We start from the raw sequence: 25162 nt of genomic DNA on the forward strand, positions 1-25162 counted from the left end.
TCAGGTGCATGCAAGGGAGGGGTTAATACTGGATAAGTAAAACAAGACATTTTCCCCCCCAGCACACTGAGTGGTATTAGTAACCAATCTTGAACACTACATGATAATATAATTCAGAGATATTGGTTACATATACCTGCGCAGGTGTATGCTATGCCCCCAAGCCACATCAAGGCTTCTCTGTATATTGGGGGTCCCTAGCGCTATATCTAGGTGAAGGGTGCGGCACCCCAAAAACTGTCATAAGCTAGAAAGCCCAGTGCGGCACGCCAGTGAGATACTATAGTGTTAATAATTAGTGATAGGAAGCCGAAGCTATATATAAAGAGAGAGATAAAATAAAAAAAATGAAATGTAATTAAAATAGAAGAGAGAGAGTGTTAATAGAATGTTAGGGCATGCCGCACTAAAGCCACCCAGCTCAACCAGTCCAGGGGCACCACACCCCACACCACAGTTACCCTAAATTGGGTCTACGATTAACCAGCAAGGAGCAACATGATAATGGCTCCTTACTTGATATATCTAAACTAAGAGCTACCTACCTTGGAGCAACCCCAGACTACTCCATGTGGCATATCAGGACCTGCATCTCCTCCTAATACAAGCTCCCTTCTGCCTCTAACAACATACATACAGATAGTGGTAGATGCTCAAATTAGTTCAGTAATACCTTTCAGGTGCATGGTACAAACTTTTACAGGCTAACTCAACATAACAGAATCTTCAAAGGCTCCAATTGTCCCTACAATAGAACACCCCCCGGCCTATCAATTGGGTAGCTAGTCTACCAAAACTACTGCTTCCAAAACCTGGTCTGGATCCTCCCACATTACTTTCATGTGGGGGGATGTTGTTTCTGCCACAATATACGGTCTACGCCGTTTCGGGAATAACTCCTGTCTACAAGACACACAAAAACTATAGTGACAAGTGCATCATTGCAAACATCTAGCTCAGCCTCCATCCTTCCATCCTCTCGCCGGGTCTGTGAGTAGAAGTTATGGTATAATTATTGTAAGTGATGCGGCACATGTAACAGAGTCCAGACGGACTGGCAGGGAGCACTGGAAAATAACAATATAGATTAAAAGTGAACAAACCATTTATCAAACGGGATGTGAATATGTATCTGTGAAAAACAAGCTTGTGCCAGACCTTAGAGCTTCCCTGATGGCTGCGTCATTCTCTTTTTAAATTGTCGTGTTGTCTTGCCCACGTAGTGTAAACCACATGGGTAAGCCAACAGAAACACTGCAAATCTAGATTCACACGTCAGTGGATATCTGATGACTTGCTTGTCCCATTCTGACATAACAGAATGGGACAAACAAGTCAGCACGCACTTCTTGTCCAAAAAGCCGGGCTGTTATAGATGTGAGGGGTGCACTTATTTTCAGTAGCAAACACTAATAGTAAAACTTTAAGAAAAAAAATATAAAAAAATAAATAAAAAAATTGTCTTTTGTAGTATTAATATTTCACAAGAATGCATAATGTTGACATCTTTTGGTCATATAAAGGCAGCACAGTTTCTTTCAAAAAGAATAAATGTATTTACGTTGTTTTCAAACAATTTAAAGTAGTAAGCACTCAGAATATATTAATTGTGGGGTTTGAAGGATAGCTTGGCGCTACACTTGGGGATCGGCCAATCTGGGTATATGGAGAGATACCCTAGATCTCCTTTAAATAGACAGTATAGGTAGGGGTTAATACTCAGATGATAGGTGCTCCCTTTTCTGGACATCTAGGGATATAATAAAAGGATAATACTCTCCTTTACATGTAGATCTATTCTTTCTCTTTTCTCCAGATTCCAGTAGTTGTCAGTAAGGTCACGGTGGATATGTGGAAAATAAACACAAAGGTATACATGCAATGGGTGAATCTGTTTAGAGTTTCAACCTTTTAAACAACACTTTCTGAAGGCAAAATGTGTACCGAAACTCACATGAGTTATTATATGATGACATATATAAATGGTATCTTTGTGTAATAAATGGCGTACCAGTACTCATGATATACAATGAAGTGATACGTCCATAATGGTTTCTTTGTCTTTCCAAATAACAAAATATTTATTATAAAGCACACAAAATAAAATATAATAAAATATGTAACAAATCCAGTGCAGGCTTTGGTAGGATGTATCGGATAAGCAAGCATTACCCAGAGGGACCAAAGATCATGAGGAAGAGACTGGACATCTCAAAACATGTTGATCATACTCAGAGTGCATATCTAGAAACAGGCGGACGTATTGACTGATTGAATTTCTAGTGTGCCCGGTGGCTCCAGATCCGGATCTATAATTTCCACATATCCACCGTGACCTTACTGACAACTACTGTAATCTGGAGAAAAGAGAAATAATAGATCGTCATGTAAAGGAGAGTATTATCCTTTCATTATCGGTACTTGTTTCCTAGAACGGCCACAATCGTGAGTGATCGTGGCTCTTAATTAAGGGACACGATCCTCACGATGTGGCCGATTTTTTACAATTTTTTCCCTTTGAATGACAGAAATCGGGTCAATCGGTCGGTCGCGACCAATTAAAATCGGCCGCGATGCGACCGACCGATTCACCCGATTTTTCCATAGACTTCAATGTTAAAAAATCTTTTAACATTGAAATCGGGAGGATCGCGTCGGTCTTGTGCCATTATAATGGCACAAGATTAGATGGACTTGATTAAGTCCATCTCACATAGGGAAAAATGTTAAAAAAGGTGAAATGGGCCAATATGACCCATTTCACATTTTTTATGTGGCCGCCATGACCCCACGATAGACGTCAACCCGAAGCGTGGCGAGCGCAGCGAGCCCGCGAGGGGCGGCGGTACGCGTCCTCCGACCTTTTCATTCCCCTACTATCCACGTCGGCGTGGAGTTGAGAATATATAGTGTGGCGAGCGCAGCGAGCCACCGAGCCCGAAGCGTGGCGAGCGCAGCGAGCCCCGGGAGGGGACGCGTATACCTGTGAAGTTATACGCGTGCGCTCGCCACGCTTCGGGCTCGGTGGCTCGCTGCGCTCGCCACACTATATATTCTCAACTCCACGCCGACGTGGATAGTAGGGGAATGAAAAGGTCGGAGGACGCGCACCGCCGCCCCTCGCGGGCTCGCTGCGCTCGCCACGCTTCGGGTTGACGTCTATCGTGGGGTCTAGCCCACTTAGTAACATTTGGGGGGGCAATTGAAAAAAATCGGGTGAAAAAAAAAAAAAAATCGGGTGAAAAATCGGTCGGTCGGATCGGTCGCATCGTATGCGACCAAATCGCATGCGATGCGATCGATCCGATTTTTTATCTTCCGACCACAACGATCTAAATCGTTGTGGCCGTGCTAGGAAACAAGTACCTCATTATCTTTTTCACATACCCCACCCCGGCCTTCTGGCTGGGGTCCTCTTTATTATTTATTTATTTTCCTCTCTTCACGTTCGTGCACTTTTTCACGTTTTCTGTTTTCTGTAGTGTGTCATGTTTTTTTTGGGTTGTGTGGTTGACCCTTATGGGCCTTCCACTTCCCCAACGTGCCTGAAGCTCTCGCCTTTTGGGGAGAGCTTCGGCCCCCTCGAGGACGACCCCGAGCCGCAAGGCGGATTGAAGTCTACTGCGGGTCTCTCCAAACCTTCGGGTGCGGAGGACCCACCGTCCTAACCCTTCCGGGGGTTGAGGAATGAGGGTCTCTCTAAGCTTCGGCGAAGAGGACCCACCGTTCCCTATTTTCCCCTCTTCGGCCTTATGGTTGAGAGGGGTTAGGGGAAAAACGGGGCCCTTCTCCTTCGGGAAATAGCCCACTCGATCGCACGACCCCCTATGCACGTGTTTAGGCACAGTACTGGTGGTAGGGAGCACACCTCGGGCTCCTGAGTTTTTTCAAACTCATCTCTTAGTATCCAGAAAAAGCCTATCATCTGAGTATTAACCCCTACCTATACTCAGAATATATAGCTAGACTGCTACCTTCTGTGTTTCTACATGTGAGATTATTTTTGGAGTATTTTGGAGACTCATAGACACTAGGCATTCTAGATGGATATGTGTGTGTGTATATATATATATATATATATATATATATATATATATATATATATATATATATATATATATCCTCTGCAGATGTATTGCACACTACATATCTAAAACAATAAAATAAAGTTTTCGTGCTTATCTAAATTTCTCATCGACCCGCTTGTGTTTTTTCACAGCTTATGGTTCAGTACCAACCAACAGGGATCCCAAGTGAGTGGGGAGCTACACCACTTGAGCAGGGTCGACCCAGAACAGTGAAGCGAGGCGTTGACAATATCTCTGTGGAAATACCTCCAGGTAATGGGCCACACATCGTATGTTGGTGTTTCTCAATGAAATATGAATTTATTCCCATGCTTTGTATATCCAATTTTGTTAGATCGTGTCTAAGTTCACAGTAAATAGGTCAACCACTGTTGGCCGACAGGCAATATGTTCACACATGAAAAAGGTTGACGTGTAATAGGTCCACACTTGCAAAAGTTTGACACAAGCAAAAAGTCAGCATGACAATGGTTGACAGATGGTTAACACAGAAACATGTCGACATGAGTTTATCACAATTTTTTGTGTCTACGTCTACATTTGTCGACATGAACCCCCAATTAGTGTAATTGCTCACTTTGCTTGCCATGTTTCTGGCTCGGTGCCTCACTCAGCTCGGCGCACACTTGTATTGCCTTTCGACCTATGAGCCGGGACCGATGAAGTTAGACAGTGCTCCTAACGGGAGACCCGAGCAACGTGAACCGTGCGGGGTCCTGAGGACCACGCCTGAGAACCACTGAACTAAACCATCTAACAACATTAATTTAAGAGAGTCAAACTGTACAATAATTTACTCCCTAAGGGCGACCCCCAGAGGTACCATGAGGGAATATTGGGGTGCCCTACAGCTGTATTATATTCCCACACATGTTGGCTGTCTCCTACTCTTGGACAGCTTCGTAAAATTCTTAAACACCCCAGGACAAGGACAAATCACATTATAAACCTTCCGGACACCCTTAGTCTTTTTTTTTTTTTCTTGTCTGTTCCTCTTACTAAGGAGTTAATCCATTATGGCTGCCATAGAGGTTAGCCAGCAATGTGTTCAGTTTGCAGGCTACAGTATTTAAAAAAAATAAAACATTGGTGTTCAAATCCTCTATCCTTATCCTTTAAACCGCTATTCTGTTTGCTTCCACATTATCAAATTAATAAATCTTTTTAGTGAACTCGAAGAAAAGGATATACATTATTATCAGTACACAAAGCCTCCTTTTTAATTTTTTTCAGTGTACCCTACATCTGTGCTTTTATAGCTTCATTTCCTATACTTTTAGGAGAACCAGCCCAGATTGATCACCTAGTCTTTATGGTCCATGGTATTGGACCTGCCTGTGACCTTCAGTTTCGAAGCATTGTGCAATGTGGTGAGTTATGTCTACTATGACTCGGGGAAGAAAGCTGCCGGCTATGACCCTGGCACAGCATCTGACCATCAGAGGGCATTTATCTGTCGGCTCAGTGTGATTGATGTTTCTTTTCTCCAGTCAATGATTTCCGGCTTGTATCTTTGAATCTTCTTCACACCCACTTCAAAAAAGCTCATGAACAAGACCAGATTGGTCGGGTTGAATTCCTACCTGTGAACTGGCACAGCCCTCTGCATGCTGATGCTACAGGAGTTGACAAGTATGTGGATGTTAGAGTCTTCTACATTGGGGCTGATCATTGGGTTTGGTGAGGTCGATGGCTAGATTTACAAACAAACACAAACATTTTTTTTTTTTTTTTTTGGGGGGGGGGTTAGTTTTAACTGTAAAAATTATATAAATAATGCAAAGATGATATTTCTAGGTTATAAATATTATGTTTGTATTATTAACCATTTTTATAGACAAATCGGTGTATAGTGCAGTATGACAGATGGGGCTCTGTCTCCCTGCCTACGCTGACCACACTTAACTGATTCAGTTTGACTTTGTGCTCTGGGCCTGATTCAGAGTTTAGGTACTTGTGTATTATCTGGGCGCCCGATTTTTTTCATCGCAGGGCAAAAAAATCGTGTCGCATCGCATCACATGCAATCATATTGCATGCGATGCGACGCGATTGGACCCGATTTTTAATTGTACAGGCACCCAGATGCCTGATTCCTATGTTAAATGCCCCCCCAGGGGACGTGAATTACTTCACATATATTCCGCGTCCCCTCACGGGGCTCACTGAGCTCACCACGCTTCGGGCTCGGCGGCTCGCTGCGCTCGCCACACTATATAGAGTAAACTCCACGCCGACTTGGATAGTGGGGGTATGAAAAGGTCGGAGGACGCGCAACCGCTGCCCCTCGTGGGCTCGCTGCGCTCGCCACACTTCGGGTTGCTGTTGATACTGGGGTGGCGTTAACAATAGGGGGGGGGGGGGGGGGGGCAATTCAGATAGTAATCACCCATCAGGGTGGGTGTACAATTAAAAATCGGGTATGGGGGTGCATTTAACATTGTAATCAGGCATCAGGGTGCCTGTACAATGTAATATCAGGTATAATCGCCTCGCATCACATGCCATTATAATGGAATGCGACGCGATATTAAAATTGTACACACTGGGGTTCAACTCAACAATTTAATGAGGATAGGGACAGATGGTGGTCTGGGGCTCCCTGATTTCAGGAGGTACTATATCGCCGCTCAGTCAGCCCAATTAAGAACATGGCTAAGAGAGGAGGAATATGGTAGTCATATGACCAAAGCTTTGGTAGCAGTATCTACACCGGATATCAGCCCTTTATATAGGATTATACAGGGCGACAAATGCCCCAGGGATCTACCCTTAGTCATACAAGCAATGAAGATATGGCGGGAAGTAAACCAAAATATGGGAATAAAATATCTAGATAACGAATATCGAATAATAGATCTACTCACAGCCAGAGAGGGTAAGGCCCTACAGGTCAGAGAAGTCTGGCAACCCTTCGCAGTAACCACCCTTATCCAGGTGTACGACCCAGGGGGCCTTAAATCCTTCTCTCAGCTAAAGGAGGAATATAACCTACCCAGAACGTACTTCTTCAATTAAGAAGTATACTTGAAACATACTTCCCCAACGCCCCTCCCTTGTTTGGAGAGTCACCGATTAAAAAAATCATCAAAGCAATAGATAAAAAAAAAGTAGTCTCCAGGATATATGCCAATTTGGGAAAAATGAAATATATAGATGGTTTAACAGCATTAAGGGGAAAATGGGAGCAGGACGTGGGGGAATTAAGGGATGAGGAATGGACAGCTGCAAAAGTGGCAGTGGCAAAAGCCACAAACTCGCTCCGTATTCAACAGACCCAATTCCTTATCCTCCACAGATCATACATGACAGCTACTAAACTGGCAAAATTCGCTGGTAGAGCATCGCCCAACTGCCCCAAATGTGGAACACTCCCCGGGACATTTATACATTTAATGTGGGAATGTAGGTGGGTAGCGGAGTTCTGGGATAAAGTCACGCAAGATATAGTAGCCACTGGAATTCCAGAGGCAATCCTAACCCCAAAATGCTGCATGCTAGGAGTGGTTGCGGGTGGAGGTGGGCCCAACGAGAGAATGTATGTAAATAATGTATGCTTAATAGCCAAGGTAATGGTGGGTGTCCAACGCTGCTCCCGATTATGATGCCTGGAAGTCTCGAGTGAATTATGTTATTGAACAGGAAAAGCACTTAGCACACGGACGTAACACGATAAGTAAATTCCAACAGATTTGGAAACCGTGGACACAATCACCTTTGTATAAAGAAATAAATTTACATTAATTATACACCACTATATACCCCGGGAAAGAAAAGGGAAAAAGGAGGGAAAAAATTCTTACACAAATAAATATATGAATAAATAGAAGAAAAGAAGGGAGAGAAGGTTTTTTTTTTTTTGCTGTTTTTGGTTTTCTTTTCTCTTTTCTCACATACAAACACAGAAAGAGATGTATCGTGCACTAGCAAAAAAAAAAAAAAAAAAAAAGCAAGTAGACAGTTAATAATTTTATGGGTTCAGGCACGGCACTAAAATGCACGAATGTTGATAATTTTTTGAACACGGCAACTAGAAAGGAAAAGAGATTTCGAAATAGAGGTAAACATAGGAAGAGACTTCCATGCCCAGAGTTAGAACTAAGGGAGAACAATACATTAAACTTATATTAGTGAGAGCAATTCGTGAAGGGGCAAATGAATCGGAATCCCCTCCCACCCCCCCTACTGGTTCATGGAGATTGGGAAGTGTCCCAAGGGGAAGGCGCCCTTGTAAACTGTATAGTGATGTAAGTGAATAAATATCTATGTACCATGTTTCTAAATGGGGCATGGGTAAAGGGTAAAACGCCCCTTGTGAATCCCCCAGAGAAAAGTGAGTGAATGTACCTACGTATTGTGATGCAATTTAAATGTATGTTTTATGTTTTATTATGTATATGTCATTTTGCAAAATTAAATAAAGATGAAGATTTAAAAAAAAAAAATTGTACACACTGCCCGGGAAAGGCTCAAAATCGGGTCGCATCGCATGCCTTAAATAGTGGCATGCGATGTGATATGTCGGGCGCCCAGATATTACACAACTACCAGAGTTTACTGCTAATTAGAAAACTTGCAAATTGAGCTATTATCGAACGACTGAGCATGTGTACCGTATGCATCGAGCAAAGCCGATTATTGCCAGAAAATGAGCATGGATCCTAAATGCAAAGCACCTGGAGGTTGACTGACAAGAAGCCGGTGTTTGGGGGTGGAAACCTGCTGTTTTCTAGGCGCGTCCAGAAATACAGGCGTACCTGATTTGTTTTAAAGGAGGGTCTGTGACTGGCCTCGTTCAGCTTGTCCCAGTCAAAGAGTCTGAGCTTCTCATATTTGCACAGACTGCAAAAACCTTTCGATGGTTCGAGAATTGTATATGGATTTATGAGTCGTTGCTGGTTAGTGATCCATTCATATGAAAAGGTTACGCATCCTCCCGACCTTTTCATACCCCCACCATCCACGTCGGCATGGAGTTGATTTTATATAGTGTGGCGAGGGTACGCGGATCACATGTAAGGTATTCCGCGTACGCTCGCCACGCTTCAGGCTCGGTGCACTATATAAAATCAACTCCACGCCGACGTGGATCGTGGGGGTATGAAAAGGTCGGGAGGACGCGTAACGCGGGGCTCGCTGCGCTTGCCACGCTTCAGGCTGCTGTGGATAATGGGGATTTGAAAAGGCGCTACAGAACCCCTAACCCTGTAGGCAGGGTTGTTGTACCCTGCCGTAATAGCTACTCAGATGCAGGAGCGTCTCATTGCTGGAGCATCTGAGACGCTCCTGCGTGTCAAACAGATGGAGCGCCAGCATGATCTCCTCTCTGCCAAAGAGAGAGGATCATGCTGGTGCCGGCGGTGTGAGAGAGGCTTGCCAGGGATGCCGGGGACAGAGATGCAGGTCCCGGCAACAGTACGGTAGTTACTTGTGTAGTTTCACGGCGGCAGCCTACGCTGATAACGTAGCCAGGGACGCTTAAGCGACTGCAGGAACACTATGCTACTTCTGACTGACTATGCTAAGTATGCTAGCCGCGGGAACACTACGCCTATTCTGACAGGAACGCTACGTTGAATGCGTAACTGCCGCCGTGAAAGTACACAAGTATCCAATGTAAAAATCTTCCTAGAAAGAGTTGTCTTTCCAGGTAATTCTGAGAGAGATATCTCTTACTTCTTAGAAAATTTTTTGAGATGACATGGAAATACCTTACATCAAGCCTCTAATTGATTCATAGAAGCTGGATATTGTAAATGATGTGCAAAAATGCACATACAAGTAAAAATATAAGATCTAATATCCCTTCCCTGTATTGAGCTATCAGTATATACCGCTCAATAAGACCTCTATCTCCAACAGGGAAGAGCTAGATTTAAATTGGTGAGACGAAGGAAATAGGTTTGTGGGTTTGTACTTACCCTTAGATATATTGACATCATTTACTATTCATTTTCCGAAGTTGGTTGGTGTATCTCCTGAGATATTTTGGTATATGAAAATTAATAAAACCATTACACGGAAGGTGTAATGATTAGCATTACTGCCTCACTGCACTGAGGTCATGGGTTTGATTCCCACCATGGCTCTAACTGTGCAGAGTTTATATATTCTCCCCTTACTTGCGTGGGTTTCCTCTGGGTACCCTGGTTTCCTCCCACAATCCAAAAATATACTGGTAGGCCAATTGGCTCCCAACAAATTAACTCTACAATGTCTGTGTGTGCATGTACATGTGGTAGGGAATATAGATTGTAAGCTCCACTGGGGCAGGGACTGAGGTGAATGTTCAAATATTCTCTGTAAAGCGCTGCATAATATTTATGCGCTATATAAATAAATGCTAAAACAATATACCCTTGTAACAGCTAATCTCATGTTTATGGTTGTGATAATATGACATTATAAAAGTTTCTTTATTATAACTTCGTATATTTTCCCCTTTGGCTATATCTCACTCACATACACATAAAGTGCCACCTTGTACATAGTCCTTCTGTATCTCACATAACAGTAATGTCCGCTTAGGAAGCTGTACGCCATCAGACTGAGCAACACTTGAATTGCCCTCGGGTGCCATTTGGTAATTCCATCCCCCTCATAGAGCTGAGGTGCAACATTACTCTTTTATTACATAGGATACATATACTGTAGTATACACTGATGTACCAACTGTCATGAAATAGGTGATTAGTATCATGCAGGACCCCCTCCAGCACGGTGAAGTGCGGAAACCCCTTTGATTGCCAAGTTTGCTGTAAGAGATGTGTAGAATATCCACTAAAGATGCCAGTATCGCTCACAGGGACTTTTTTGACATAATATTCGTAGTCGAGGAATATGAATCACTTTAGTTATTGCCAGCAAATGATCTAGTCAAGTATTTGAAGTTTAGGTAAATATTGCACCAAAATAATAATAATAATAATAATAATAATAATAATAATAATAAAAAAAGAAAAAAAAAAACAGTCCTTGTGACCCTGACATGTTTGCACATCTCTCGCAGCAACATCGGCACTTAAAGGGTTAATGCCAAATCGCCTTTGAAAAGCATGTTGCTCCGTGACATCCAAATTTGTTTTTGTAAACTCGAGAATGCTGAATGTTTTCCTGGGGGAAAACAAACAACTGACTGTTGCCAGGGGGAACGGCACAACTGCAGCGCCCCTGTGGCAGCCATTCAGAACTTAGGAACCTCCTCTTTCAGATGGTCAGTGACTCATTTCATAACGATGCTTGAGAACTGAAATCAATGCGTCTGTTCCTGTAGCCACAGAGAAAGTACATAACAATAAATGTGGTAATGCCCTTCTGTTATATTATAATGAAGCTTTTATTGTTTTTTTTTTTTTTTTTCTACTTTGCTTGTGTTGACCATTTTAAAATAAATCAGGTCACTCACTATATTATGTATGAGTGATGCTAGCCATTGTATATCTCCTGTTCTGTGGATGGACAATGTTTTTTAAGTTCTTAGCTCTGATTTTCCAGTGACATCCGGAGAATCACCCTGCCCAGCATCAGCCGCCTGCGTCAGTTCACCAATGAGACTCTGTTGGACCCCTTCTTTTACAACAGCCCCACCTACTGCCAAAACATAGTAAACAAAGTGTGTGGGGAGATGAATCGCATTTACCGGCTGTTCTTGGAGAGAAACCCCACGTTCAAAGGACATGTCTCAGTAACCGGACACAGCCTCGGTAGGTCAAGATTAATTATGAATGAAAAGCTACTGTACTTTTGTTAGATTGTTGAATATCAACTGAGGTTTTTTTTCCTATTTGACCGTTTTAGTTTTTTTGTTTTTCCACTAAAAGTACAACACCTGGGTACTTATGTATTATCTGGGCTCCCATGTTAAATGCACCCCATTTTTTTCATACCCCTACTATCCAACTACGCATGGAGTTGATTTTAAATAGTGTGGCGAGCGCAGCGAGCCACCGTGCCCGAAGCGTGGGGACGCGGTCTCATAAGAAAAACGGGAGCCCAGATATTACATAAGTACCAACACCTGTTATCCTGCCATTGGCAATGATGTACCCACTAATTATACATAAAGTTAATTTAAACAAATCTCTTTTCAAAGTTAGCTATATTTGTGTGTTATGGTACGTATATAAGCTATTGTTGGGTATAATACAGTTAATGGCATTTAATCAGCTTGCTTGATATTGACCTGCCGCTATATTTCAGTTTTGTATTTCTCTTCTTGCTATGAGTCAAAATGAATTCATGATATTAATTTTAATGTGTTTCTACAATATGCTGTGCAACTCTTATAATGTACTATGTACCAGTGGGTCTTATGCATAGTTTCATAGATAGTTCTCTCTCTATTTGATGAACACTGCAAATTCCCATCTTAATTCTCCTTTCATTACTACAGCTGCATTTGGATCCTTAGGATCGCAGAAATGATTATGGACATTTACAAGCAAAAGTTCCCATTGATTTGACTTTAATAAATTAAATTAGAAAATGACCATTCTGTGGAGGCCTCACACTTCATACAAATTACAGCTTATGTAAGCCCCACCAACACTCTTGCATAGTGAAACCAATAAATAGTGATTTGTTGATAGTGGTCATTTTGCAGCTGGAACTTAAAGAGCAATTAGCAAAAGCAGCCTAGATTGTGTCTATACCAGGGGTCGCCAAACCTGTCCTCAAGATCTACCTACAGTTCGTGTATCCCAGGCCACCTGTGGATCTATAGTAGGAACAAATGCAGCGGGTTTGAAAATGTGACAGTTATTAATGACTACAGCTGTGCACCAGCTAGGTGGTTTGGAAAAAGTGTACCGTGGGTTGATCTTGAAGACCAGTTTGGCCAGCCCTGATCTATACTGTCTCCTTTATAACTCATTGACACTGCTTATGAAGTTTCTTCCAACATGAACTTCCCAGCTTGATCTTTGCTCTAACCGCTTTTCCAGGGCTATATTTTTGGAATATCCTATGGTTCTTATCTATCATCAAATTTTATGTACCACAAATTAAGATTGGCTGGGATGAAGGAAGGACTCCAGTGGAGAAGTTGTCCATAGCAACCTGCCCTATTCTGTCTTTCATTTTTATAATGTACATAATGTTGTGTTTCCTAATTAAATATATACATATTAAAAAATATCAATAATGTAACACAGTGTCTCTTCTCTAGGATCTCTCATTCTGTTTGATCTACTCACTAACCAGGTTGATCCAACACAAAGTATTCACCTCAGAACAAAGGTCATTTCTGTTGCTTGGTTTTATCTGTCTGTTAAATTGTGGAATAGTCGCAACTTTTTTAGATTTTTCCAAAATTTGTCCCTCCCACTTTATTTGAAATAAACTTGAGTCCCGTTATATTAGAGCTAATGTGATGTCACATCTGATTTATGGCGTCACAGCGGGCCTCCGTTTGGCAGTGGATTACTTAGATGACTTGTGTGGGAGGTATGATATCACTCGCCTCTTTCGGTACTTGTGAGTTATCTGGGCGCCCGATTTCGAAATCGGGTCGGATCGGGCACATTGCATCGCATCGCATGCGACCATCGGATGCGATGCGATGCGATGCGATGACCCGATTTTTCCATAGGAATCAATGTTAAAATGGACTGAGTCCATTTTAACATGGAATTCAATGGGAAAAAGGGGTTCTTTTCATACCCCTACTATCCAAGTGGGCATGGAGTTGGATATAAACCTGTGGCGAGCGTAGCGAGCCACCGAGCCCGAAGCGTGGCGAGCGTAGCGAGCCCCGCGAGGGGACACAGAATACCGTCCCCTCGCGGGGCTCGCCACGCTTCGGGCTCGGTGGCTCGCTACGCTCGCCACAGGTTTATATCCAACTCCATGCCCACTTGGATAGTAGGGGTATGAAAAGGACCCCTTTTTCCATAGGAATCATTTTAACATTGATTCCTATGGAAAAATCGGGTCATCGCATCCGATGGTCGCATGCGATGTGATGCGATGCGATGCGATATCGCATCGCATCTGATTGTATGCCTTAACTTAAGGCATACAATCAAAAAATCGGACGCCCAGATAACTCACAAGTACCCCTCTTTCTAGGCAGTGAATGGGTGGGTGAAGCTGTGGAACTAGACCGTTTAAATCGGCTTGAAAACAAGCCAGGCAATTTGAGATGAAGAAATCTGCATCAGGATAATACAGTTAAAGAACTCTGATCTGCCAGTTAAGGGGGAAACCTCCTGTCTCTTATGCGGTCCTAAGCTGTGGATTTTAGTAGGTTCAACTCTTCTTTACCTCACAAAGTTGAATTCTGAAATACCTTTGTTGCAGGCCTCAGCGGACAGTGCCAGACCTCAGACACCCAAGCAGACACTGATACACTTTCTAGAGGAGCTGGAGCTGACTGAACTGCTCAGTGTGTTTGAACAAGAAATGATGGACATGGAAACTCTGGTAAATCCGGCCTTATTTCTAGAACACAGTGGCGTAACTATCGTCACGCAGCCCCCGCGGTGGCGGGGAGGCGCTGAGGGTATGTGGGCGCCGGGGGGGCTGCGGGACGATAGTTACTCACTGTTTGCCTTTTGCCGCGGCGCCGGTGGTTTTACCGAGTCCCGGCAGCCGCAGCGCTGTTCTAATACAAAAAGGTGACACTTGGAAAATGGCTGCCCCCATACCGCAGACAGTTTTTCGTCTGCAGTATGGGGGCAGCCATTTTCCAAGTGTCACTTTTTCATTAGCAGCAGTAACGGGAGAGCCGCCCGGGACCCGGCGCAGACGGATGCGGCCACGCCGGCCAGAGGTAACACACACACAAACACGTCACACATACATACAAACACACAAACACAGAAACACAACCCCCCGCCGTACCCCGGCTCCGCTCCGTTTTTTTTTTACCGGGGGGCGCCTCCTGCATTGTCGGCAGGGGGGCGCAGAAAATCTAGTTACGCCGCTGCTAGAACATAGTGATGTGCCGCATGCTTCTGTAGCAGGAGGACTGTGTATATCTAATGGTCATTCAGTGCTTCATGTGTTTTGTGTTTGGATACAGGCTATGTGTACAGATCAAGACCTGAAGGGTTTAGGAATCCCTTTGGGACCACGGAAGAAAATACTCCATTATGTAAAACACAGAGGACACCTAAAGGTAAGTTTTATCTGATGAATATACGTTGTGTGTGGTTGTGATGCAGAGAATCGATCACTGCATTTATTGGAGTGCCTGGGGTCTGTGAGATGTATGTATTAACAATAGGGTCTTTTTGTTGACCCCTATGCTCAACTGCTATGTGCTAACACTTTACTTCAGTCACTATATTATCTGACTGTAATATTGGAAGCCAATGGTTCCCAAACTTTTTTTTTTTTTTTTAAACATGTCACCCTAGGCTGAGTATCAGGAATTATTTTGCACTGCACCTCTTTTCCAGAAGTTTGTTATGAAGAAATTCAGAAAAAAACATATACAGTTAAATATGCTGTGTTTATAAAATATAATTTCAATTAATATATATTTTCCTCCATTCCTTGGTGCATCCCCAGGTCTCCTTCTCCTCTATTCCCTCTTTATTTCTGCTCTCTTTCAATTAATTATTTTCTTATTATTATTATTTTCTTATTAATATTTTCATTTTAGACAAGTTCTAGTTCAGATTAAGTCATTGCGGTATATTGTACTGTCTTTTTAATGTATATCAATAAAAACTAAAATAAATAAATAACAGCAAAAAAACTAGTGCCCCAAAAACTACTGTACTTGTGTTTATAAAATATGTCAGCCTTAGGGCCTGTTATTTGTTGAGGGACTGGATTCACTTCTCCACATAGTTTAGGACTTGCAGACCCCAGCACAGAAATAATTTTGCAAGGGCCCCTAGGGTGGCACGGCACACAATTTGGTAACCACTGGTGTAGGTGACCATAGTTTTATTATGAATGAGAGCTGTGGTCTATGGTTGTATCTGCCATTTTGCAACACAAATATATTGTAACTTTCAATATCAAAGAGAAATGAAGTGTACAACATACATTTACCAAGTGATCACACTGGCCTAAACAAGTAAAACCATGATAACCAGTGCATAAATTGTGCCAAATCTGGATGAATAGTACCAGTTAATACCAACAAAAGTATACCCCAGGTATATCGGGCACAACCAATTAAGCTTAAATCGCTATATGAGTTTATACAATATTAATCTACAGCATAAATATGCTAGTGTGCTGCTCCCAAGAAAAGAGAAACAAGATGGATAGATACAATATAAATGAGAGCGCACTGTATATGTCTATATCAATTTATTAAATATAAAAAACAGTTAGGGTTAAATAATAAAATACCACAATACTAATTAATAACAAGTATCATACCTGTCTAGGTAAAACAAATTGGCATCATGCATATATATATATATATATATATATATATATATATATATTGTAAGACAGTGGCAGGGAAAGTCATAGACGGCAGGTACTTTTCCCCTAGAATCCTGTCTTATGGCATATAGACTGCAGGCTATTTCAATCTGTGTGGTAAGCTCCGGCTTACAAAGGGTGTTCTGTCCTGGGCTGGTAATCAGGAGAACACCTGATTCTTTAAAAAGGAGTCAGCCCTCTCCTTAGAGCTCTCTCTCTCTCCCTGGGTGTTGGAGGCAGTAAGCTGCTGCTAGAGAGAGACAAGGCTGTAAGTACTGCATTACTTGGTCTATATCTGCTGTGTGTGTCCAGTGTCACATAGTGTGGCCCTGGTATAGAGAGGGACGTTTATTCTGTTTAGTTAGAGCTCAGACGAGCAGGTTTTTGTTTTCTGTTTTGCCTGAAGTGTAAAGGCTGTTGTTAGTTTCTTGCTCTGAGTGCTGCAATAAAACTCAGGCAAGCCCTGTTTTGGACCCAAGCCGTGATGTCACTGTCTAAGTCTGTGCCAAATCCTCACCTGTGCCTACCCGTTTGATGCTAAAACCCCACATATGGTGGAGAATGCGAGCAAGCATCTCACTTAAAGAGACATACATCGAACTATAGGACTTTTTGCTACAGCAAGCTGGAAGTTGTTGCTAAAGGCAACCAGCCACAAGTGAGTGTCTGGAGTGCACTGATACTTGCATGTCCTGGCTAAAGGCTGCTGTAACACTGCAACAGGAGACTGTTAAAATGGAGGACCTTTTAAAACACTTGGTGCAGGCAAACGCATGTCAGCAAAAGGTGCATGAGGAGGCCATGCGTGCCCAGGCTGAAACCAATGTTTTGCTGCTTGAATCCAACAGACTAGCCTTAAAGGAACAGCAGCAAATTAATCTGCAATTACAAGAGCAAATACAGAATGTGGCTAAGAGTGTGGCGCAGAGTGTGCAAACACCCCAACCCTTGCTTCCAACCACACGGGCTGCAGTACAGAAATCTCTGCAAAAGATGACTCTCACGGATGATGTAGAGGCCTTTCTTGCGGTGTTTGAACGTGTAGCAGAGCGTGAACAGTTAACCGTGGATCAATGGGCAGGTGTGGTAGCACCTTTTCTAACTGGAGAACCACAAAAGGCGTATTTTGATCTGAGTGAGCAGCATGCTAACGACTACGCGAAACTCAAGGGAGAGATCCTTGCTCGCTTAGGCGTAAACATGAGTGTGCGTGCCCGGAAGGTGCATAACTGGACTTTTTCTGAACAGTTACCTGCGCGGTCCCAAATGTATGACCTGGTCCACCTGGTAAAGAAATGGCTACAGCCAGAGGAGTCTACACCAGCGCAGATCGTGGAGAGAGTCGTGCTGGACAAGTATCGTTGTTCCTTACCTCCAAAGGTTCAGCGCTGGGTCGGTCAGGGCGACCCTAATGATGCCGAGGGGCTTGTCAACTTGGTTGAGAGGTACAGAGCTACTGAAAATCTACTCCAAGAAGTGCCTCCTGGACATTCCACCCTCAAGAACAGCAAAGCGGCCGGATCATCTGGTAAGACTGTTCCGTTTACTAGAGGGGTGAATAATGTTGTAAAGGGAGGTGGCCTAGATGGGGAACAAACAGTGGAGAGGCGTTCCCAAGGGACAGTGGGGTCCAAACCTGGGTCGCAAAAAGACTGGGGCCGCATACAGTGTTGGCGTTGTCATGGACCTGGGCATATTGCTGCCAATTGCCCCCTTACTTCTGAGCCAATGGAGTGTGATACAGCCTGGCGAAGCTCTTTATATGCACATTCTGTTTTCTCTGCTGAGACTGTGTCAGAAACTGGACAGCAAATATGTCATGTAAAGGTGGATGGTTATCCCGGGAGGGCTCTACTGGACTCTGGGAGTTTAGTTACTCTCATCCATGCCAGCTTGGTAGACCCTGGGACACTCACAGGACGTTACATAGGGGTCTTGTGCATACATGGGGACACCAAGGAGTATCCCACAGCTTTAGTCCAGCTAAAGAGTACTTGTGGAACTGTGTCCCATGAAGTGGGCGTGGTAGAGACCCTGATGCATAGTGTGATCCTGGGAAGAGACTTCCCATTGTTCTGGGACTTGTGGAAAAAGAATGTACACTGCACTAGAAATGATGTTAATAATGAGAATGTGTGCCCTGTGATTAGTCCTGAGCCTTTTGATCAGGATACTGAGGTTCAAACGGTAGGGGTTACCACTATTGAATCTGACCGTTTTCCCCTAGCTGTTCTTGCAGGTGAAGCTGAGGAGCAGGAAGAAGCGTGTGACATGCCTGAGCTAGAGATGTCACGTGATAATTTTGGGACTGCTCAACTTAGAGATCCCACCTTATTAAGAGCTAGGGAAAATCCTAAAGTCATAAATGGTGAGCCCCAATACCCCAATGCTGACAAAGAGTTCCCAAAGATGGCCATTAACCAGGATCTACGGTATCGGGTAGATAAAAAAGTGGGAAGTGTAAATTATAAAGTGTATCAACCAGGTAAACGGAAGCCAGAACAGTTGTACCATGTGAACTTAATTAAACCCTGGAAAGACAGAGAGACTCTGACAGCTGTAAGTGCCCCCTCTAGTGATAGCCCAGAGGTGCGGGTGTCAGAGACCCTGTCCAAATCCCAGAAGCAGGAAACTAAAGAGTTAGTACAAAGGAATTATGATGTGTTCTCAGAACTTCCATGGCGCACCACAGCCATAAAACATGACATTGTCACCGAACCTGGAGTTCGGGTACGCTTAAAGCCCTATAGAGTACCAGAAGCGCGTAGACAGGCCATATCTGGGGAGATCCAAAAACGTTACCTGGGGTATGTTATCGGGAGAGGTATAATAAAGCCACAAATAAATAAAGTGGAGGCTATTGAAGACTGGCCTCGTCCTTCGACAAAAAAACAAGTCAGGGCTTTTTTGGGAATTCTGGGGTATTACCGTAGGTTCATTCCCCAGTTTGCAACCATAGCAGCGCCCCTAACCGATCTTACCAAAGGAGGTAGGGCAGTTATGGTCAGCTGGAACCCAGAGGCTGAAAGGGCATTCCAAGAATTAAAAGTGGCCCTTTGTAATCAACCAGTCCTGATCACTCCAGATTTTAAAAAAGAGTTTATCGTACAGACTGATGCTTCTGATGTGGGACTAGGTGCTGTCCTCTCCCAAGAAGTTGGTGGAGAGGAACACCCGGTAACATATTTGAGCAGGAAGCTCACACCTACGGAGAGAAACTACAGTATAGTCGAGCGGGAGTGCTTAGCAATCAAGTGGGCCCTTGAATCCCTAAAGTACTATCTCTTAGGACGCTCCTTTAGATTAATCACTGACCACTCCCCACTTACATGGATGTACCAAGCCAAAGAGAGAAATGCAAGGGTCATGAGATGGTTTCTCAATTTGCAAAATTTCAAATTTACAGTGGAACACAGAGCAGGAAGGCTTCAGGGTAATGCCGATGCCCTATCCCGAACATACTGCCAGTTGGCAGACAGTGTCCGACCCCACAGGTTCGAACAGAGGGGGAGGGTATGTAAGACAGTGGCAGGGAAAGTCATAGACGGCAGGTACTTTTCCCCTAGAATCCTGTCTTATGGCATATAGACTGCAGGCTATTTCAATCTGTGTGGTAAGCTCCGGCTTACAAAGGGTGTTCTGTCCTGGGCTGGTAATCAGGAGAACACCTGATTCTTTAAAAAGGAGTCAGCCCTCTCCTTAGAGCTCTCTCTCTCTCCCTGGGTGTTGGAGGCAGTAAGCTGCTGCTAGAGAGAGACACGGCTGTAAGTACTGCATTACTTGGTCTATATCTGCTGTGTGTGTCCAGTGTCACATAGTGTGGCCCTGGTATAGAGAGGGACGTTTATTCTGTTTAGTTAGAGCTCAGACGAGCAGGTTTTTGTTTTCTGTTTTGCCTGAAGTGTAAAGGCTGTTGTTAGTTTCTTGCTCTGAGTGCTGCAATAAAACTCAGGCAAGCCCTGTTTTGGACCCAAGCCGTGATGTCACTGTCTAAGTCTGTGCCAAATCCTCACCTGTGCCTACCCGTTTGATGCTAAAACCCCACAATATATATATATATATATATATATATATATATATATATATATATATATATATATATATATATATATATATATATATATATATATATATATATATATAGGAATAGAATGGGCACTCACCAAGGTCTAGGTAATCAAAGTGTTATTTTATTTGCATCAAGTCGACATACCATCCGACGTAACAACACGTTTCGGTCTAAATAAGACCATCATCAGGAATAGTGCATCCAAAATACAAAACATCAGCAGAACAACAACCTGACATCCGTCCCTGGGGAAGGATGTCAGGTTGTTGTTCTGCTGATGTTCTGTATTTTGGATGCACTATTCCTGATGATGGTCTTATTTAGACCGAAACGTGTCGTTACGTCGGATGGTATGTCGACTTGATGCAAATAAAATAACACTTTGATTACCTAGACCTTGGTGAGTGCCCATTCTATTCCTATATTTCATGATGTCTTCCCATCTTATGGAGCATCCCCCCTTTGCACTGTGATGTGATGCGAGTGCGGATATATATATATATATATATATATATATATATATATATATATATATATATATATATATATATATATATATATATATATATATATATATATATATATATATATATATATATATAAAAACAAAGGATAGGAGGTGCGCTTATGACACTGGTATTTAAACTTTTTCAATCAATAAAAAAGTCATCAGCTTTTTCACAGGTGTCCGCAGCCCAACGCGTTTCGTCCCTCAGGACTTCATCAGGGGCAATGAACAAATCTCTAGAGGTATTAGATCCTCTGAAAAAATGACGGGGATGGTATCTAATCGTTGTTTTTAAATGCGACAGAACTTTTCTAGGTCGCCGATTTTATATAAAAATTCCAATAAGATGCTGCAAGAAGGTGTTTACAGGCGACAGAGATTTCTTAGGCCGCCGATTTTGCATATACTGCACACATAATTCCAACAAGACGCTGCAGGGTGTAGTCTAAAAGTGACAGAGATTTTCCTGGGCCGTCACTGGCTCTCTAAGGACCTGTGCTACACAGTGATCTCTCTATTGAGTTCTGTTGGATACAAAAGTCTACAGCCAAAAGCTATTTCCGTTCTATGCAGCACATATAAAAGCGACGGCTCCAGATGTTGAGGAACTACACATACCAGCATGCCTTGCATCAGTTTCAGCATGGCCACATAGCAAAACTAATGCAAAGCATCCTGGGATGTGTAGTTCATCAACATCTGGAGGGCCGCAATTGCCCAGCCCTGGTTTAGATAATGGGTATTTGGATAAGGGATACTCAACCTGTAAAATAGTTTCTCTATTTCATTTATCCGGGTCCTCTGGATGCTTTAATCTTAACTTTTTAGTCTGGTTCATGCTTCTCTTATGTTCTGTACCAAGATGGTCGTGTCCTGGATGGCGTTCAGATTATTGAAAACAATATTTATAGAATGAGATATACTGATGTAAATGTAATAATGCATAATGGTATTATTCTGTGGTTCATGTTCACAGGAGTCTAACTGCACAGCTGCGGAAACCTCTCTGACGAGTGACCTAACGCAACCTCCCCTGACATCTGGCAGCATTTTCAATGTGGTGAATTATGAAAACTTTGATGTTCGAATTGGACAGGTGAGTATTCACCAAACCTGCCCTCCAATATAGTGCTGTAAGGATACTGGGGATCATGTTAGTACGTTCTAAAACTATCCTACACTTACAGTATAATGCTGTGGGTGGCTAAATGCTGTTGTGTAGTCTATAGACAGCATTTCTTATTTTGATGGACATTTATATTGGTGTCAGACATAAGGTGAATAAAACCTTCCCTTGATTAAGGTGCTGATAAGCAGATAGATCAAATACTGTATGTTAAACAACTAACAATATAGGCAACAACCAAATAGGCTGAATTGTTCACTAAGCAATGTGAAGCAAGTGAAAATACCACACTCATGCTGCTTTCCCACTGCAGACCAGCTTAAAGTACTGGTAATCTTAAATGGTATTTAAAACGGTATTAGCATTCCCACTGCAGCAGATTACCGTTTTAAATACCATTTAAGCACCATTCCCATTGCAGTGAACCGTGTAAAATGTAGAGTGGCTAACCCCCCCCCCTCCCCCAGTGTAAAGAGTGCCTAATCCATCCCCCCCCCCCCCCAAGTGTAATGAGTGCCTATCCCCCCGTACCTGCCCTGTGCCCCCACCTCCCCTCCCCTTGTACTTACCTGCACGGGGATGCAGGGCAGTGGGGAGGCAGCGGGGGTCCATGCAGGGTACAGGCAGTCCCAGTGCCTGATGAGAACTAGTAGTTCTCACTTTGCGCATATGTAATGAGTGCACGTGCATAATAATGAGCCGCTCATTACATATGCGCATATGTAATGAGCGGCTCTTTATTATGCACGTGCACTCATTACACATGCACAAAGTGAGAACTACTAGGTCTCATCAGGCACTGGGACTGCCTGGAGGCTAAATAACATTTAAGAGGCATTCCTACTGCCTCTTAAACGTTATTTTAACGTGTAGGACTCTGCTTTAAAAACGGGTTGAAATACCATTTAGCTTTAAACGGTATTTCAACTCTGGCACTTTCCCACTGCAGCCTTAAAACGGTAAATTGCGCTGAAAATCGGCAATTTACCGTTTTTTAGCTGCAGTGGGAAAGTGGCATTAGCTTCAGCTTCAACTGATTCAGCTCTTTTAGCTAAGAAAAATAGGACACAAGTTGTCAAAACCATGTTGCACCTCAGATGAGGCAGATGTAACCTGTGCAGAGAGAGTTAGATTTGGGTGGGGGTGTTCAAACTGAAATCTAAATTGCAGTATAAAAATAAAGTTGTTTAAATCTGGGCTACATGCAAAATCAGACAGAGGGACAATACAATATAAATGTATATGTGTTCCTCTTTAATCGCAACATGGTTTGTTCCAGAAAAGTACTTTTTTTTTTTTTTTTTATTATTTTAATTACTCTTTCCCATAGTTATGTCTTGCCATGGTGGAAAAGCAATCAAGGCACTTGACATATGATACTTTTATCATGGATAAATAGTCCCCAAAAAATAGACTTTTGTCGACATTAGTGTTGCCTGTGGACTGTGGGCACCGCTAGACACTGATACCCATTACCAGTCTATACACAGTACATAAGGTCTGTGTGATATGTGTTGTAATATATGTAACTGTCAGAAAATATCTGTGAGCCTCTGTATTGTTTATTACGATATATACTGATGTGGACATGGAGTGTGCTTGCCTCCACTCATTAATTAATTGGCATAGTAAAATTAAACATTTAAGAATTATATTAAAACTTTATAAAATATAAAATACCTATACAAAATTTGTTTGTTTAAACAATATACTTAGGATGATCCTCTTTATGTCTCTGGGTTCAGGGGCGTAACTAACTATTTTGCGCCCCCCGCCGCTAGTTTTTTCACCGCCCCCACACACCTAACCTGCCCCCCCCCCCGTACCTGCTCCCGCGGTCTGCGTCTCGCCCGGCTCTCTGCCGGGACCTGCCTGACCGTCACGGTCCCGGCCGGGTCCTGCTGCTACAATGAAAACTGACTCTTAGAAAATGGCTGCCTCCATACTGCAGACAGAAAACTGTCTGCAGTATGGGGGCAGCCATTTTCTAATTGTCAGTTTTCATTGCAGCAGGAGCCGGCCGGGACCGTGACGGTCAGGCAGGTCCCGGCAGAGAGCCAGGCGAGACGCAGACCGCGGGTAACTATAGCCCCGCAGCCCCCCGGCGGCGCCCCCAATTTCTCTGCACCCCCCCCCCCGCCACCGCGGGGGCTGCGGAGCTATAGTTACGCCACTGTCTGGGTTACTGATGATTACTATGTGAGAACAGTTGCATAAGTTTGTCACATCTGTTTATTGATGAACATTATTTTTATTATTATTATTATTATTATTATTGTTTATTTATATGGCGTCTCAAGGTTTCCGCAGTGCTTAACATACATAAATGAGCATAAAACAAATAACGAATGACAGTACCAGACAATTTAGGACAAGTACATGGTAAATAAGGATAGTTACATCAGGGGACAGGACACTGAAGCAAATATCAGGGTGGCAGAGATGTATATATTCTATGAAAAGTACATGAGGAGAGAGGGCCCTGCTCGTGAGAGCTTACATTCTAAAGGGGAGGATAAGACAGACCGGGGTGACACAGAAGCGGTAGCAGTGAGCATAAACAGAAGGTTAGGCAAAAGTGCCACCGGGACACTACTACATGTCTGGTGGGAATGCCCACTCATCACACCTTTCTGGTCACCGTAGTTTGCAGAAGTTATAAGAATCTCACAGGACATACTCCACATCCCCCTCCCCTCTACTCCCGCCTTTTGGCTACTTAATCTCTCCACTACCCCGATCTCTCTATACAAATCCTCATTGTGTAGACACTTAAGTAATGCCGCAAGAGCCGTAATTCCCGCACTATGGAAATCCACAACCCCTCCCACACAGAAATCCTGGCTCACTAAAATTGACTACTACATGAATATGGAGGACACGATGCTATCCTCTGTTGATAAACAATTAGGTTTCATGACCACATGGCTTCCCTGGCTGGAATATAAGGAAAGTCAAGAATACAAAAGCTTTACCTCCTA

The 25162-nt window shown here is 43.1% G+C and overlaps 1 protein-coding gene across 1 annotated transcript in view; it reads left to right on the forward strand.

Moving 5' to 3' along the window:
* LOC146075610 (triacylglycerol hydrolase DDHD2-like) overlaps positions 1 to 25162 on the forward strand; it is a 71415-nt gene that overhangs the window by 33170 nt on the left and 13083 nt on the right. The window contains exons 6-13 of the mRNA XM_083185015.1: positions 4220 to 4340; positions 5369 to 5458; positions 5579 to 5720; positions 11583 to 11791; positions 13255 to 13325; positions 14388 to 14510; positions 15112 to 15207; positions 22032 to 22151. Coding sequence (XP_083041141.1) covers positions 4220 to 4340; positions 5369 to 5458; positions 5579 to 5720; positions 11583 to 11791; positions 13255 to 13325; positions 14388 to 14510; positions 15112 to 15207; positions 22032 to 22151 — 972 coding nt within the window. The remainder of the gene's footprint in view (positions 1 to 4219; positions 4341 to 5368; positions 5459 to 5578; positions 5721 to 11582; positions 11792 to 13254; positions 13326 to 14387; positions 14511 to 15111; positions 15208 to 22031; positions 22152 to 25162) is intronic.

Source organism: Crinia signifera, chromosome 4 (assembly GCF_055691185.1).
Source record: "Crinia signifera chromosome 4, ASM5569118v1, whole genome shotgun sequence".
Lineage (NCBI taxonomy): Eukaryota > Metazoa > Chordata > Amphibia > Anura > Myobatrachidae > Crinia > Crinia signifera.